Source organism: Pholcus phalangioides, unplaced genomic scaffold (assembly GCF_987345545.1).
Source record: "Pholcus phalangioides strain wild (caught in Gottingen) unplaced genomic scaffold, Ppha-v1.0 ptg000028l_1, whole genome shotgun sequence".
Lineage (NCBI taxonomy): Eukaryota > Metazoa > Arthropoda > Arachnida > Araneae > Pholcidae > Pholcus > Pholcus phalangioides.
In genome coordinates, this window is record NW_028301618.1 from 12,087,435 (window position 1) to 12,102,947 (window position 15,513).

General features: G+C 35.9%; 1 protein-coding gene across 1 annotated transcript in view; it reads left to right on the plus strand.

Annotated features, from left to right (window-relative positions):
* LOC149067975 (ATP-dependent RNA helicase DDX3Y-like) overlaps positions 1–15,369 on the plus strand; it is a 77,521-nt gene extending 62,152 nt beyond the window's left edge. Inside the window, exons 14-16 of the mRNA XM_089251994.1 lie at positions 4,607–4,724; positions 5,656–5,821; positions 7,460–15,369. Coding sequence (XP_089108120.1) covers positions 4,607–4,724; positions 5,656–5,821; positions 7,460–7,667 — 492 coding nt within the window. The 3' untranslated portion in view covers positions 7,668–15,369. The remainder of the gene's footprint in view (positions 1–4,606; positions 4,725–5,655; positions 5,822–7,459) is intronic.
* Positions 15,370–15,513: the final 144 nt, after the last annotated feature.

The window sequence follows — 15,513 nt, forward strand, 5'->3', positions numbered from 1 at the left end:
CGCCACTCATTTTACCAATCTTCTCATTTTTGTTTTCTTTCACTTCCCTTCATCGAGCTCGATGCTTCCCTTCAAACCAGAGTATGCAAATGACAGAGTAGCTGATGCGCCTCGGTAGAAATACACAAACGCGTAGTGTGATTATGTAACACATTTCTGTCGACGTGAAATGATCCAGTTCGGTTCATGCGGTGCCAAAAACCTATGTTGGAATGTTTTTTCCCTTTTTATTCTCCGTGCACGTGGAACCGCTGGGCCCGACACAATATGTAAATCGCGGGCGGTGTGCTCTCACCCTCACTTGAGCTCGGCTTTATACTGTAGGCTGGTTTTCTTCCGCCTGTATGTCGGGATTGTTTTTTTTCTCCCTGAGATTGCCGGTTGTTATTTGTCGGCCGTTTTATTATTTTTTTTTTATGATTATAAATGATCTTGTTTTTTTTCCTTGCAACTTTTATGGAATAAAAGCTAGAGTTCAAAATGAACTTCGATCGTTTTTTTCCTTCAGCTCAGTCTGCACGCTCTGGTCCCCAACAACCCACTTCTAGGAAAACCCGGCTTTATGGTAGCATGTATCCTGTGATCGTATGTAGACGTATTTGGAGTCGTTGGAAGTCATTAAACTTTTGTACTAGGTATTTTTCCTGGAGGACTTGAGAAATCAATATCTTAGGGAAAAAATTTCCTAATTTTTGCCTAAATAATTTCAACCTTTCGGTCCGTAAGTGAGCGAAGCTTCCTCTGATTACTGTCAATCATAGGCGGAGATTGACTTGGAAGTCTGGGGGGGGGGCACAATGTCAATTCATATATGCATATATACATTAGATCAGTCAACCTCACCTTGTATCTCCGCCCATGCTGTCAAGAGAATATTTATTTAGGAGTGATGTGAAGTGCTTGTACAAGGTTCTTTAAAGAAAGAAAACAAAAAATGAGTAGCAAGTGTGTGTACTTTTAATTACTTGTGGCTGAAAAATCCCTTCTATCAAGATTGGTTGCTGAGTGTGCCAGACAAAAATGCCGCCAAATGCCAGCTGTGCTTCAATGGGTGAATCAGTGCTGAAATCCATTGCGCTTATATTACTAGAAGGAGTATGATGACACATGGCCATAACTAGGATTCTTGTATTGTCTTGCCGCCCCCACCAATTCGGAATTCGATAATTTTATAACAGTGTTCACCTAAAAATTGCCACCCGGGGCAGTTGCCGTCTGTCCAACCAGAGAATTGTCCGTTCACCATAACTCTTTGCGACCTATCTCTTAACCATGATTCTATCCAATTCAGCAAGTTCCTCCCAATTCCAAGCTCGTGTAAACGCTTCAAGAGTTTACCATGTTGGACACGGTCGAATGCCTTCTGGAAATCAAGGTAAACATCTACATTTTTGCCCTTACCCAAATTTTTCGTCACGTGATCATAGAAGCAAAGAAGGTTAGTCATACATGACTTCCCTTTCCTGAACCCATGCTGATTATCCGACAATACATTATTTTCGTCTATCCACTTCACCAACTGCCTTTTGATAATGATTTCCAAAATTTTCGAGAGGGAGTTCGTCAAACTAACTGCGTGGTAATTCGATGCAGCTTCTCTACTACCCTTTTTAAATATTGGTACAACATTAAGTTTCCAGTCCTTTGAAACGATACCCTCAGCAACGCTACTCCTGTATATCTGTGCGACTGGGTCCCCAACAATTAGCACATTCCCTGAGAACCTTGGGACATATCTCCTGGTGCTTTGCTTGCATATACATTTTAAAGAAGATTTAAGACTTCCACTTCTACTTGAATATCATTGAGGGTTTTATTACTCCATGCAACACCCATATACCGAATATCATTATCTCCTTTAAAAACCGACGAGAAAAAGTCATTGAAAGCATTACACGTGCCAACATTGCTCTCTAACCTGGAGCCTTCTATCGAGAAGGGGCCAACTATCCCCTTACATCCATTATTGACGTATCGAAAAAATGGTTTTGGGTCACAGCCAATGTTATCTGCCAACCGAGATTCAACTTCCTTTTTACTATCCCTTATCGCTTTCTTCAACACTCTTTTATCAGTAAACAATGATAGGTTACCTCGTCCACTTTTATACTCTCTGAATGCTCTTTTCTTTTCAAGATAGAGATTACGCACGCTATCTGTGAACTATAGAGGGTGCGATGTACAAACACGCTTTTTTCGAACAAAGGGTATGCCGTCGTGCAAAACAGAGGACAACTTCGAACTAAATTCTTCCCATTGACTTACCAACACTACTGATTCCAACCGGTCTTTGAAAACTTCCTCTAACCTTCCTCTCAAAACATCAAAGATAGTTCTTCGAAAACAAGGACAATGAAAACAAACCAGTCTTTTGTTATCAACCTTACCCGAAGAAAAGTTAGTGAAGTCTGACTATACGATGATCACTGGAAGAAAACTCTTCCCCCACCGAAACATGTTCAACAAGATCCTCGGAACTAGTAAGAACTAAATTCAAAATAGCAGTACCCCTAGTGGCTTCTGATACATGCTGATAGAAAAAAATTTTGACCACCAACTTAGTCTTTCATACTGATCTCTAGATGAAAGGTTCTCCCAGTCAATACCTGGATAATTCAAATCCCCAAGTATGATAACCCTCTTTCGCTTACACATGTAGGAAATTTCATCATGCAATTTGGTGATGTAGTTTGAATCCCTATTCGGTGGATTGTAACAAACCCCAACAGTTAGTTTTACATCTTTTGTTCTCAAGTTCAACCCATATCGTTTCAATATCACTTCTCTGCATGTTACACTCTCTAGCCTTCAAACAGGATTTCACGTATATCAACACTCCACCCCTTTCCTATCAGATCTATTTCTCAAAAAAGTATGGTATTCTGAGATGTGTAAGGAAGATTCATCCCCATCGTTTGCCCAAGATTCTGTAATGGCTATAAGGTTCAGGCCCTCCACAACTATCTTAGTTTCTAAAAAAACTTTCTTATTACCCAAGCTCCTGGCATTTATTAACACACATTTTAATTTGCCCGGTGATTTAGTGTCAAGCGAGAAGCCATTCAAGTCAGAAGTGGGTAATTCCCCATCAGTACTGTTGTGATTATCATTAACTAACCCGCATTCCCGACTGCATGGTCTGGGAGTAAAAAAACCTGACCTAAGACTATTGTAAACCTCCCAGACTCCCCCCCCCCCCCATCTTATTTAGATGGATCCAGGGCTCCCACTCATCCTACTTTTCCTACTTTTTGGTAAAATGTCCTACCTTTGTCTTACTTTCTAGTTTTTGTCCTACTTTTCCTAGTTTTTTTACCAAATCCTATCAATAAAATTTGTGTAATTGATTTTAATTGAGCAGGAAACTATATATTGCCAAATATTACAAATGTTAGAGAATGCAATTAATGATTCTGCCAAAGCTGAAATTGTATCTTTTTAAGGTAATTTAGGGGGGGGGGGGGCTATGTGGACCATTTGATTGATTAATTTTTCATTTGCTTAGTTTGAGGGTTCAACAAGTATAGTAGTCATTGAAAACTTCTGTCTGGTTGGAAAAATAATTTTGTATTTATTACTTTGTGGTCTTTTGGACAGTAACTTTCATCATTGAAAATTATGGTGCAAATAGGTAAAACAACAGTTTGCATTTCAAAGCAGTTGGATACATAGGTCTATTCTAGGTTTGGTGATTCTGATGCTACCCAATAGCATTCAGTTGTCTTCTGTATTTTTAAGGCATGAAGAGGCATAAACAATATTTACAATGCTCAGCAAAGAGCTAGAAATGGAAGTGCTTCATTTGTCAAAAATGATTACACTGGCATTGAACAGTGAAATGTGAACAAAACAGTAAAATTTAAAAAATGATGAGCAACACAGTAAAACTATCTGGTTCATCTTGCCTTATATATGTCGGATCTTGTAATTTACACATTTTGCATTGTGCTTTCGAAAGTGGTCTCAAAGGTGTGTCATTCTTAAAAAATGTACGTCTTCGAAATTTGCTGTGCCTTGTCGAAGAGAGTTGACAAGCTCTTCACTTTGGAAGACTCCAAAAAATGTAATATATATGAGGAGAGACAGCAAAGAATTATCTGTGGTTGCTAGTGCACTGTTTTGGCCAAAAATTGGTTTTGTAACCAAGTCATTTGTCATTTTGTTTTTGCTTGACTGAAATAGTGCTAGGGGGAAAAAAAGTTAATTTAAAATTAATTTTTTTTTTAATTTAAATTTTTTTTGCAACAAAAATATTATTTTTAGGAATTTTTTTCCATTATGCTATGATTATGTTGTCTAAGGGGGTTACCTTCCCCCATCCTACTGTTTAGTCCTGCGTTTTCCTACTTTTTCTTATTTTTTGAGTGGGAGCCCTGTGGATCCCATCCAAACGAAGCCACCTATCGGTAAATGCGGGAAGCTCCAAGAACGTGATCCCAAGTGAGGAGCAAATGTCTTTCAGGCCTATATTGAATTGGTGGATTCTACTCCTATACCCTTACTACCCCTTGGCAGCACTAGAATCACTATAGTTCTATAGTGTCTTGTTATTCAGAGTTTTCTTTGCGTGTGTCTCCCCAGTAAATCTGATTTTCTCTTTTTGCAGGTTGCTGCAAGAGGACTTGACATACCAAATGTCAAGCACGTAATAAATTTTGATCTTCCTAGTGACATAGAAGAATATGTGCATAGAATCGGTAGAACTGGAAGAGTCGGAAACTTGGGTAGGTTTTGTGAAGATATATATCAATTTTTTTTTTCCTTGTACATTTCTAATGTGTGTGTAATACTCTGGCAGCTAAGAATGCTTATATATTCCAAGTGTTTGCTATGTCAAACCCTGTATGTACAATAGGGTCACCCTTATTTTCAACTGCTAAAAAGTTTAGCTTCCACTCACTAATCCTGTTCCAATTAACAAGAAAAATGTAAATGGATCCTTTTTAAGAAGGGGATGGGCAATGTAGTAAAACCATCCGGTTCACCTCAACTTATTTACATTGGATCTTGTAATTTGAGTATTTTCAGGCCCAGGTCACTTTTTTAGAGAGAAAAACATGTCTCTGGTGCTTTTCTGCTGTGGGCATCTCTTCTTTGAGGAGGAACTTTACCTACGAAGGTTTTAACAACTGGCTGCTGCGAAGATATATTTTTGGAAAGATGTCCTGGAAATACTATGATACACTGCTACATCGGGCTACATATGCCCTGGTTTCTGTAATGGACTCTCATCATGAATACCTGGGTTCACACCCTATTCACAACACATTGGTAGTAAATTGCCCATGGCCAAAGACTGGAGGCCTTCGAAATAAAAAGACAATTATATTTGAACATTTTATTTTGATTTAATGTAAGCAGTATTTTTTTTTTTCAGAAAGATGCAGAATCTATATCAGATTCCCATAGATACCAAATCTATGGAATGTCTCCATGTTACATCAGGACATAATAGCTCAGGTTGTTAGTGCGCTCCTTATGTAATGTAGATTCATGGTTCAATTAACTCTAACACGTGTGAAAAAAGACATTACCATCAAACCTGAACCAATCTCTGTACAGGTCTCTCAACTTGAACCTTGTTTTAAGGGAGAGGAACACTATTTTTATAGTCAATTCTTTAGCATAGATAAAATCAGTTTTTCTCCTTTCCAGGTCTTGCAACATCTTTTTTCAATGAGAAAAACCGTAACATGGCCGTAGATCTGGTCGAGTTGATCACTGAAACCCACCAGGATATTCCAGACTGGTTGTCTGCTTTGGCCAAGGAAGTACAGGCTGAACATCGTGTCAACAATCAGAGGAAATTCAACAACAAACGGTCAGTTTTTTCCCTAATATTTTAGGGAACAGTATTTACTAACAATTTATCAGTATTTGTTTTTAATAAATAAGCTGGAGTAGGGTATGCCAATTTAAATCAGTGTGGTTTAAATCATGATTTAAATCATAGTTCCCCATCCTTTTTTGTCCCATCACCCCGAACGTAATCTGACCCATTGAATCCTATGTTATACCCGTAGCTTCTACTGCCCCCTAGAACATTCCATCGCTCTCCCAGGGGTGTTAATGCTGATGTTAGGAATCACTGATTTAAATCAAATTTAAATTGTTTTTTCTTTACATAACTTCTATGATTTCAAAGTAAAAGTAAACTGGTTTGGTATGCATGCTGATATGTGGTAAAGATTTTGATTAAAAGAAGTATAGATTATCTTTAGGATAAATACAGACTTGAACTTAATCCCTAAATACAGTGCAAAAACAAAACTGTGAAATCAGAACTTCAGGTATAATCACCCTGTATGTTGTAAATCATCACTAATTAATCTGCATTGTTTAGACTTCATTAAATACATTTTTATCAGTTTTTGCAAAATAGCTTCCTAATTAAGCATACTGAAAGCAACTGGAGAAAATACCTTTATATTATAATGGTTAATGATAGCATTAAGAATTTTCAAACTTTGTAATTCCTGGTGTTAAGCAAAAAAATAATTAAATTGCAAAAGTTGGCAACATTAAAATTGTTGAAATGTAAGAAATATTTATAGATTATTTAATATGGGAATAGTGTTAATTACACATTAACAAACATTTTATTTTAATTAGAAGTTGGAATAATTTTTCAGAAATTTTGTTTTTAATGTTAATGCTATTTAAACCAAAAACCGTTTTTTTACCGACCCTGCAATGGCCATAAAAAATGTCTTATTCTCTAAGTATAAATATCTTCTCGATTTTACCCCAACATGTTTATCGTATTTCTTTTTAAACGTGTCCATTGCGTTAGAATTTACTCCCCCGTGGTGAGCTATTCCATTTACTAACAACCCTATTGGAGAAAAATTCCCTTCAACACCACAACCTAGAATTGTTCCTTACTAATCGATACTGGTGTCTCCTGGTCAGATACGTCGATTGACGGCGTATTAATTCATGGTCCACCCGATTGAAAATTTTTAACACTTTTATCATATCCCCTGACATCTGCGTTTTTCCAATATAAACATTAAAAAAGTCTCTTTGTAACTCAAGTCCCAAGACTTGTGTAGCTCTTCTCTTCCCCTTTCAACCAAGTCTGTCCCGCCTTAGGTATGGTCTCCGAAACCTTAAAACATACTCCAGTCCAGTACCAACTAAGCCTCGGAAAAGCATAAGGTGAATAAGATTATGATTGTGTGTGCATCATTAATCTAGGACATATTTAAGCATGTTGGTAGTGTGGCAAATTTGCAAGCTGACATATAGCAAAAGAAATGACATTTCCTGGTGCAATAGGAATTGCTTGTATGTGCAAGATAAAATATACTATGTGCATAAGGTGCATTTTGGTTAAGTAGTAGTATATTAGCTTCCTGATGCCTTTCGAGACATACCACATGTGAAACAGTTGTGGGTGTCTCTCTAAACATAGTCTACCTGTAGTTTTTTAATTGCTTGTTATTTCTATTTATAGGTATGGTCCTGGTGTGTTTGGTGGACGTGACTACCGCCAGCTTGGAGGCAGAGACAGGATCCCCACAGCTCCGGCTCGTCCGATGGGCGCTAACAACTTCACGTCTCCAAACTTCGCTGCATATGGTGGTAACCAGTACGTCAACCCATACCGTGGAAACTATGCTGGAAATTACCACGCAGCTGCCACTGATTGGTGGGGTAATTAGGGAGGAAGACTTTAATTTCTTTTCTTTGCTCTCCCAACATTTATGGAAAGGAGGAGAGCATCAAGCGGTACTGAGCCTTTTCAGAGAGTATGTTCAAGCTTGTTGGATTCATTTGACATTTGCAGCAGTCGTAACAAAAGAATGCGGAAACTTAACATCATAATTCAAATGGTAATGCAACGGCACCTAGGGCTCAGTCAGTTTTTCTTTTTTTTTTTTGTCCTATTTAACATCTTTAAGAAACGATGTTTACTTTAATTTATGTCGTTTTATCTCTTTTGTCTCTCATCTATGGTGAGTGTAGTTTTTTTCGATAAAAGAAAAATGTTTAAAACTAGTTAGATGTAATTATTCAGTGGCTTTTTTTTTTCTTTCTATTTTGAGTTTTGTTCATTTATAACGTTTGCCACTGACTTTGTGTATTTTAAATGTGTAACACTACTCTAGATATGTATTTAACAATTGTGGCCTATGTCCCCGATGCTGCTGAGTGCATTCTTGAATTTGTTTTTTTTTTCCGTCTTGATAGCATTTTTTTTCTTTACCCAGTCTTGACGACATACGTGACGAGACTATTTTTATTGGATATTTATTTTCCACGTAAACTTGTGCAATTAATTTTCTTTTGTGCCATCATGCATTTAGTGGTGCAATTTTTCAATTCAGTAGTACATTGCAGTTTTTAGCAAAGTGGAAAAAAATTAACTGTGATATAAGCAAACACGGTCTTAACGAATTTTAATCTTGAGCAGAAGTCCTGTTCACACAGGAAATGAGGATGCCGTTTTACCGGCGATAGGGATTTTTGCTAAAACCGGTTTACATTACAAGTTCCATGTTTTCCCTCTTCTCCCCTCCATTCACAACACAAAGAGCTGTGGGGAGGTATTGACACCTCAGATATTCCTGAAAAATAAAATTTTTGTACCTACGAAAAAAAAGTTGACAAGTGGGTTTGCAAACAAAAAAATAAAAACAAATGACATGGTGCCCGCCATCTTGTCTGCGTAAACGGGGCTAGAGTAGAAGAAAAGAAAGGCCCATGTTTATCTGTTTTCAGATGCGAGTTTAATCGTTTTGAGTTAGTGACATTCTTTCTGACATTTGAAAAACAGGGTCGCCAACGAAGAAGTAAATTAAAAAATATATTTCAAGTTTGACATGTGATATTTTTTTTACTTCGCATATTGAAAAACATCTAGCTCGTCTACTGCCATGAAAATTCTACACTATGTGTAATATTAAATCTGTTTCTTGCCTTTACCAGTCATGGTTGAGATTCATTCTCAATCATTACTAAGCAGCCTAAAGGTTTTTTTTTTTCATTTCTGTTCAGTCATCTGTTAGGGTTGGACTTTTTTCCCCCCTTCTATCTCTCTAGGAGTCATTTACGTAATTCTGCTTTCCCTTACCTAGCCATAAATGGCTGTGAAATTGTCAAGCTTCACAGTATTGAATTTCCTACTGCGGTATTTACTTCATGAATCAAAATGCTGCAATCATATTGATTCTCAATATGTTTCCAATGAATGTGTATATATTTGTTTTGTCCATGGACATATTATTGGACGCAGAGATTTGAGACCCTAGAAGAGAAAAAGAACTGTTTGCACCATTTCTTCCATTTTCGCAATGAGAAATAATTGTCCATCACTTGGGGAACAGTTATCAAGATGATGTTGCAAACATTGTTAAATCTTGTCTTTTTTTTATCGTAATTCTGCCTTGTATTTATGCTATATAAAACTTTATTTCTTTTCCTTTCAACTACCTCGTGAACAAAATAATCAGTTATTCGGCAATCATAGTCTTGATGTATCATTATTCATATTTGAATCATGATACTTGAAATTTGCCAATTTCATTGACAAGCAGATGACTTATGCCAATCATAAATGCTGCCTAATGCTAGAGCTGAAATTTTTTTTTAAATTTTTATTTTTTTTATATTTATTTAATTTTTTTTCCCCTTCGTATCTGTCTGCTGGGCGAGGGTGTGTGAAGTTGTATAATTGTACGCTGGAAATAAAATAAAAAGGTCAGTGACAGATATAGCTTATTGTTATATTTTTATAAATAACTAAAACACCACTCTTTTCAAGTTATGAGAGCAGTGCGGTAATAATGAATTTCTTTTGTATATGTAGCTGTATACACAGATTAATTTGAGCATTAATATAAAGATTATCTCGTCTTTTGGGATGGAATTCCTAGATATAAGATTCTCGGACATTTATCTACATCACCAGAGATCGTGAAAACTTGTGCTCATCGGTATTTTTTATTTAAATTGTGTGACCACATTAAAAGGTTGCGCAAATATAATTAATGAAAAAACAGGTGAGGTTGTCAAGAGTGTGAGCAGCAAGGGGGACTTTCGTGTAATCGTAATTTTGTTGTTGGCAATTTTTTGTGTGAGCATGTCCAATGTTTACATATATATAATCACATGCTGGAATCGTAATCTTTGTATGCTATGCTTACCTGTTGCTTTTATTATATATACATATATATATTTTTTCTTTCGATTTTTTGCCGTCCCACAGTGCTTGTTGAAGAACTTATAGCGAGGAGAAAATTTCTTAAATATTTGCTGTTCTAACCCAGAGTGCCTTATGTACCAAATCGCTGTGTAATTAATACAAGATAGAGAAACATGGGAAAAGCATTCAAGTTCATGTGATGACATGCTTTTACCTGAATGGTAGACTTAGCCCAAGCACTTGTGTAAATTCTTTTGCAGTTTCCTATGAAGGTGCATTTGGTCGTGCCCCTATAGCAATTTTTTATTGTGCACCGCGATTCATCAGAACTTTTAAAAGGAATTGCAGGAAAATCGTAAGAAAAGTAGAAAGGGCAAGGCTGCAGAATGCTTTGAGCTTTAAAGTTTTGGTTTTAATTTTTTCTCTCAAATTAGAAAGAATGGTTAGCATCTTAAAATCTTTACATATGTGTTAGAAGTTTGCCACTGTTCCCATAACGTCTATGTAAAGACGTGCCCTTAATAATCGCATTTGATAGGAATCAAGAGCAAAAAATAATTGATGGCACTTTGGGTTGGATGAGTTTTTTTTTCCATAGTTTGTTTTGTGTGTAAATTGCTCCATTTGAGGCACAATCGTAGCAAGTTCTCGCTGTTTCACCATAGTGCGTATACTGTAATCTTTGTATCAAGTGTGTGCATGTGGAATATTGTGTGTGCATGTGATATAGTGGCATAGATTTCTCCTAAGATTTTCGTCCCTTGGGCACTATTAACACCCAAAAATATGGGGACTTTGCCTTAAATGGAGTTGTGTGCGTGTGTAAAATCATTTTATTGCTTGGTTTTGAATTGTTTTGTTTTCATATTCATACGGGAAAACAAGTGACAAAGCCTATGGTATGGTGAGTGTGACAGTTTTTCTTTTGTGACAAAATAATGTATCTTAGAAAATGTTAAGTTTTCAAGGAAACCATTTATTATGTAATATTTTTTGGATACTAACACGAAATCTGTGAGAAACTGATGCATTGAATTATCTCACAGACATCTATTACTAATAGAAAACAGTTTTAAGCTGCCCAAGTGCCGATTCAGATCTTTTTCTGAAGCTGCGCCAGTTTCAGATATAACTTGTGATTATATTTGTATGTGCACGTGTTGGGGATTGATGGTTGCAATCAATTCCATTCTATAACGTGTGCGGTGCAACCTTATCGAGTATGTGCAGAGGGGGTATTGATGCATTCTAAGTAGTCAAACTTTCCTCCATAATGTTTAGAAGTTGTGTCGCATGTGTCCGGAATAGTTCTCCTGTACGGAGTAAATTGAAAAGAAAAAGATTTGCACTATATCGGTGATTGTGCGAACGCGACCTCAGGTTTTGTATTTGTTTACGAAACCATTTCTTTCGACACAGGTTTATGTCGAATCCAGAGATGCCTCCCACCCCCATTAAGAGGAGACTTCATGTAGCTTATGGTTAGAAGTAGTTACAATGATAGCCACTTTGTTAGCCTGGCAGAGGCTCTCTCGGGCTGTCATGCAATTTCCCAACCTGACTAAAATCAATCTGTGATATGTGCGACTGGTTTCGTAACCACGCCTATATTTTTATTTTGTATATTCGCCGGTTTGTAATTGATGCGGTGGAATGTTTCATCCGTTCTCATTAACAGTCAAAGCACACACGTGTGTGTTCATAATGTGTTGAGAAAAATCTCGATATGCACCTCGTAATTGTTAATCTAATAGAGATCTTGGAAAAACAGGCGAGTCAGAAGATAGACACAAATATCTTTTTGACAATGCGGAAACTGAGCTTGAATTTTCAAATACCGTATAATTCATTAAATAGTATCTTAGGCACGAGAAACATTTTTATTTTATTGTTAATGTATGTAACGGGAAATGAAGGTTTCCCCTCGAACAGTATTGCGTTTTAGGAATCGGTATGAGATACTCATTGGATTGAGTTTTAAAAATATATATTTCCTCCGATTTCTAATGGAATTGTATTTAACAAATGTGTCAAAGTTGGCGCAAGTTCATTTTTTCCCTCATGTACAGCGAACAAAAAAAAAAGTCCATCAAATCCTGACATGATGAGCTTTAGTATGACGTGTATGTATGTATCTGTGTATCGTCTCTATATTTTTTCCCCCTTATCAATGCACGTCGATGGCTCTCGAACTGTTAACACGTTTTGGAGACAGGCATTATCTCAAACTTTGTAAGATAAATTATTTGATCATGAAAAAAAACCCCACAATTTTCTTTCCCCCCGTTTGTAAATAATCGAGTTAGATTAATCTTCCAAAAGTGGTCTGAGAGCCATCGCATTGTGCGAAATAACTTACATTTAACCGTAATATCTCAAGAAATATAGATTTCAGATCGGTTGAATTTTAACTTGGCTTCAAGGAGAGCTCTGTGAAAAATTGAAATTGTACACATGGTATGTTTGATATTTATGAGTAATATTTACTTGCACCCCATCTCGCATGCGTGTGCGTATATCTATCTCTAGTCTTGTTTTTTGTATGTTTATCGTTTCGTGGAAAATAATTTTTTCGTTCAAAAATTTGTGCCTCTGTAACGAAGGAGGCTGGCACATTCTAGTTTTCGAGTGATATTTGGAGTAAATTTTTTCCCCTGAAATATTTGATCGCACGTTTTTATGTATAGCTTGAAATTTTCTTTTGCAGTTCATTCGGTTTCATCAGCATTTCTTGTAGATGTATTTAAGTGTGTCATGTGCGAGTCTGGTTAGGGTTCTCCATCATTCACCTTCATTCGCAGATGCTTCGTAGACTAGTCAACATCAAGTTCGTAAGGGTCATTTTAGAGAAACGTCTGTTTTTTTAAAAAAATTTTTATCTGCTTTGTCTACGTTTCTCGTCAGATATTTTAATTTAATTTCTAAAACAGTATTAAAAATGTGGGAAGGGAAAATGGCTGTGATGTTCCTGCAGCATTACAAACTAGTCTCTGCAATGTCGTTGATTTATTTCCTATTCTATGTTCAGACAGAAAAGTTTGACTATGGTAATTGTAGTTTTTGATTGCGAGTGAAAGATCTATGTAATTTAGCATTCCAAATATCATTCTACATTCGAAGATGGGTTGTCATCATCTCTCATCTGAACATCGTTGGTGCCTTGAAGAAATGTGCTTTTCTTTCTAGCGGCAGTGGCGTACGTCATTGTGTTTTTGTTTTGTTTTTTTTTATTGAATGTGTGATGGGGTGTCAGACCATGTGTAAAACAATATTTAAAAAATGAGTGTAAAATATATTTAAAACCGAAGGTCGTCTGTGATAGCACAAATTTAACATGTGCCACCACAGCTTTTTTCTTTTCGTGTCTTTTTATATTTTCTTGCATAAATGACATTGTTAATCGTAAATAACAATTAGAGTAAACGTTTCAAATCCTGTGGCGTGTTTTTTTTTTCTTTTGCATTTTATAATCAATAAATATTGATATATATAAATATTATGAAATAATAGAATTTTTAACCTGCTATTCGCATGAGGTGAATGGCGGGCATCTGTCAAACTGTTGATATATTTAAACATTAAATTTATGCGAGTTTACTTGAGTTGGTGTGAATTACTATATGAATCTATGTAATATCACATCTTACATTACCATCGACAGACATTAAGACTATCTTATTTGTTATCAAACCACTTTGCCTTTCATTTGTGTCAATCATGCCTTTAATGCCACAGGATTTTTGAAAAAAAAGTAATAGTAATGTAAATATGACAGTTGTCCGCACGATACTGCGCCCTCGGCGGTTTTCTTTTTCTGTGAGTATGTCTTGTCTAATTTCTCTGCCATCGATTGGGGAAGCGAGTGTTTTGCGGATGATGGAATTTTAGTTTTCTCATTGTGCATACTTTTCTCTGAATGACTTATTTATTTTTTGACCTTGTGCTTGTTCTCGATCATTACAAAACATTTATCTCAACAGTATATTGTTTTCGGCCATCATGGTGGAAATCTTAAGGTATGTATTGCAAGCATCTCTAAGTAATGTATTGTGGGGAATCCTAGGAAAATTGCTTCTGATATAGGTTCCTGTTGAATGGAAACCATCAAGTGGAACAATCAGTGGTTCGAAAGGAAAGTACTGTTTGTTTAGTAATGACCTTAAAAAAATCCTTAGTCAACTGTCAAAATGTGATTCATCAGTGGTGCATTGTTTTTAGAACAAGTTTTTATGCATAATGTGTTTTCTTTCTTGTGTAGTTTATCATTTCTTTTTTTTTTTTTGCGACCTGTTACATCGAACGCTGACACACTTGTTTTTGTTCCGTTGGATGGATCCTACCATGTTTAATGATTATTCTTGAGCATAAATATACATATTTTAAATTATTAATCGAAGCACAAAACATGTCTTGGAAATGCATTTGTGTTCGTCCAACTCTTTCGATATCAAAATATTCCCTAGCAGTTAGTCATGACGTAGATAATCCTTTTCTATTGTGACTGTGCGTTTAAATGCCAATTGTTCTTGAGGTGACAACGAAAACTAACACATCCCTTTAGAAATAGCATCTTCAGTTATTTTTATTGGCAATTGAAGTACAAAAATTTGGGAACAGAGACAAGTTTTTTAGCTGTTCATGTAAATTTTTGTATTATGCATTGATTTTGCAATTGTATGTGATCTTCCTCAATTACTGTGTTAACATCTTGTTTCGTCTGATGTTTGGTTATCTATCATCGTGTCGTTTTCAAAGTGAATTTTTTAGCTCATCCGTGTCAGTAAATTGTTCGTAATGTTTTTTGGGAAGAAAAATATAATTGTTTTCTTTAATAACTGAGAACGCATCGTGATTTACTTTCATCAAAACGTGAGAATTCATAAAATTTTTTTAAAGCCGAATTTCATCTCAAATAGTCGAGAGTGAAGCTTGTACATAGGCTTTGTATCTAACGAAGAAAACATCACATGGGATGGCAAAAAAAAAATAATGTAATGAATGATACATGTACATTAATATATATGTGTGTAATCTCTCGTGGATCATTCTGTTCTTTATTTGAAATATTTCCTTTTTTGTGTCTCGATAAGATCTCTGTCCTCGTGAAGATGTCATTTTGCATCTCAACTGTAATCAGGTTGGAGAAGTTTCCTTTTTTCCCTGGAATTTATTATAATATATATATATTGCTGTTGCTTATTAAAATTGTCATGGTGATACTGATGTTCTAGTCATTTCGTTCCGTGTGTGACATTAATTGTTTTGTGGACTAATTAGTTTGTGAAAAGAACTTCAAGTAATAAGCAGGGACACATCCTTCTGCCTTGTAGCTCTTAATTTTTCGTCAAATGTTCTTTTTTAAT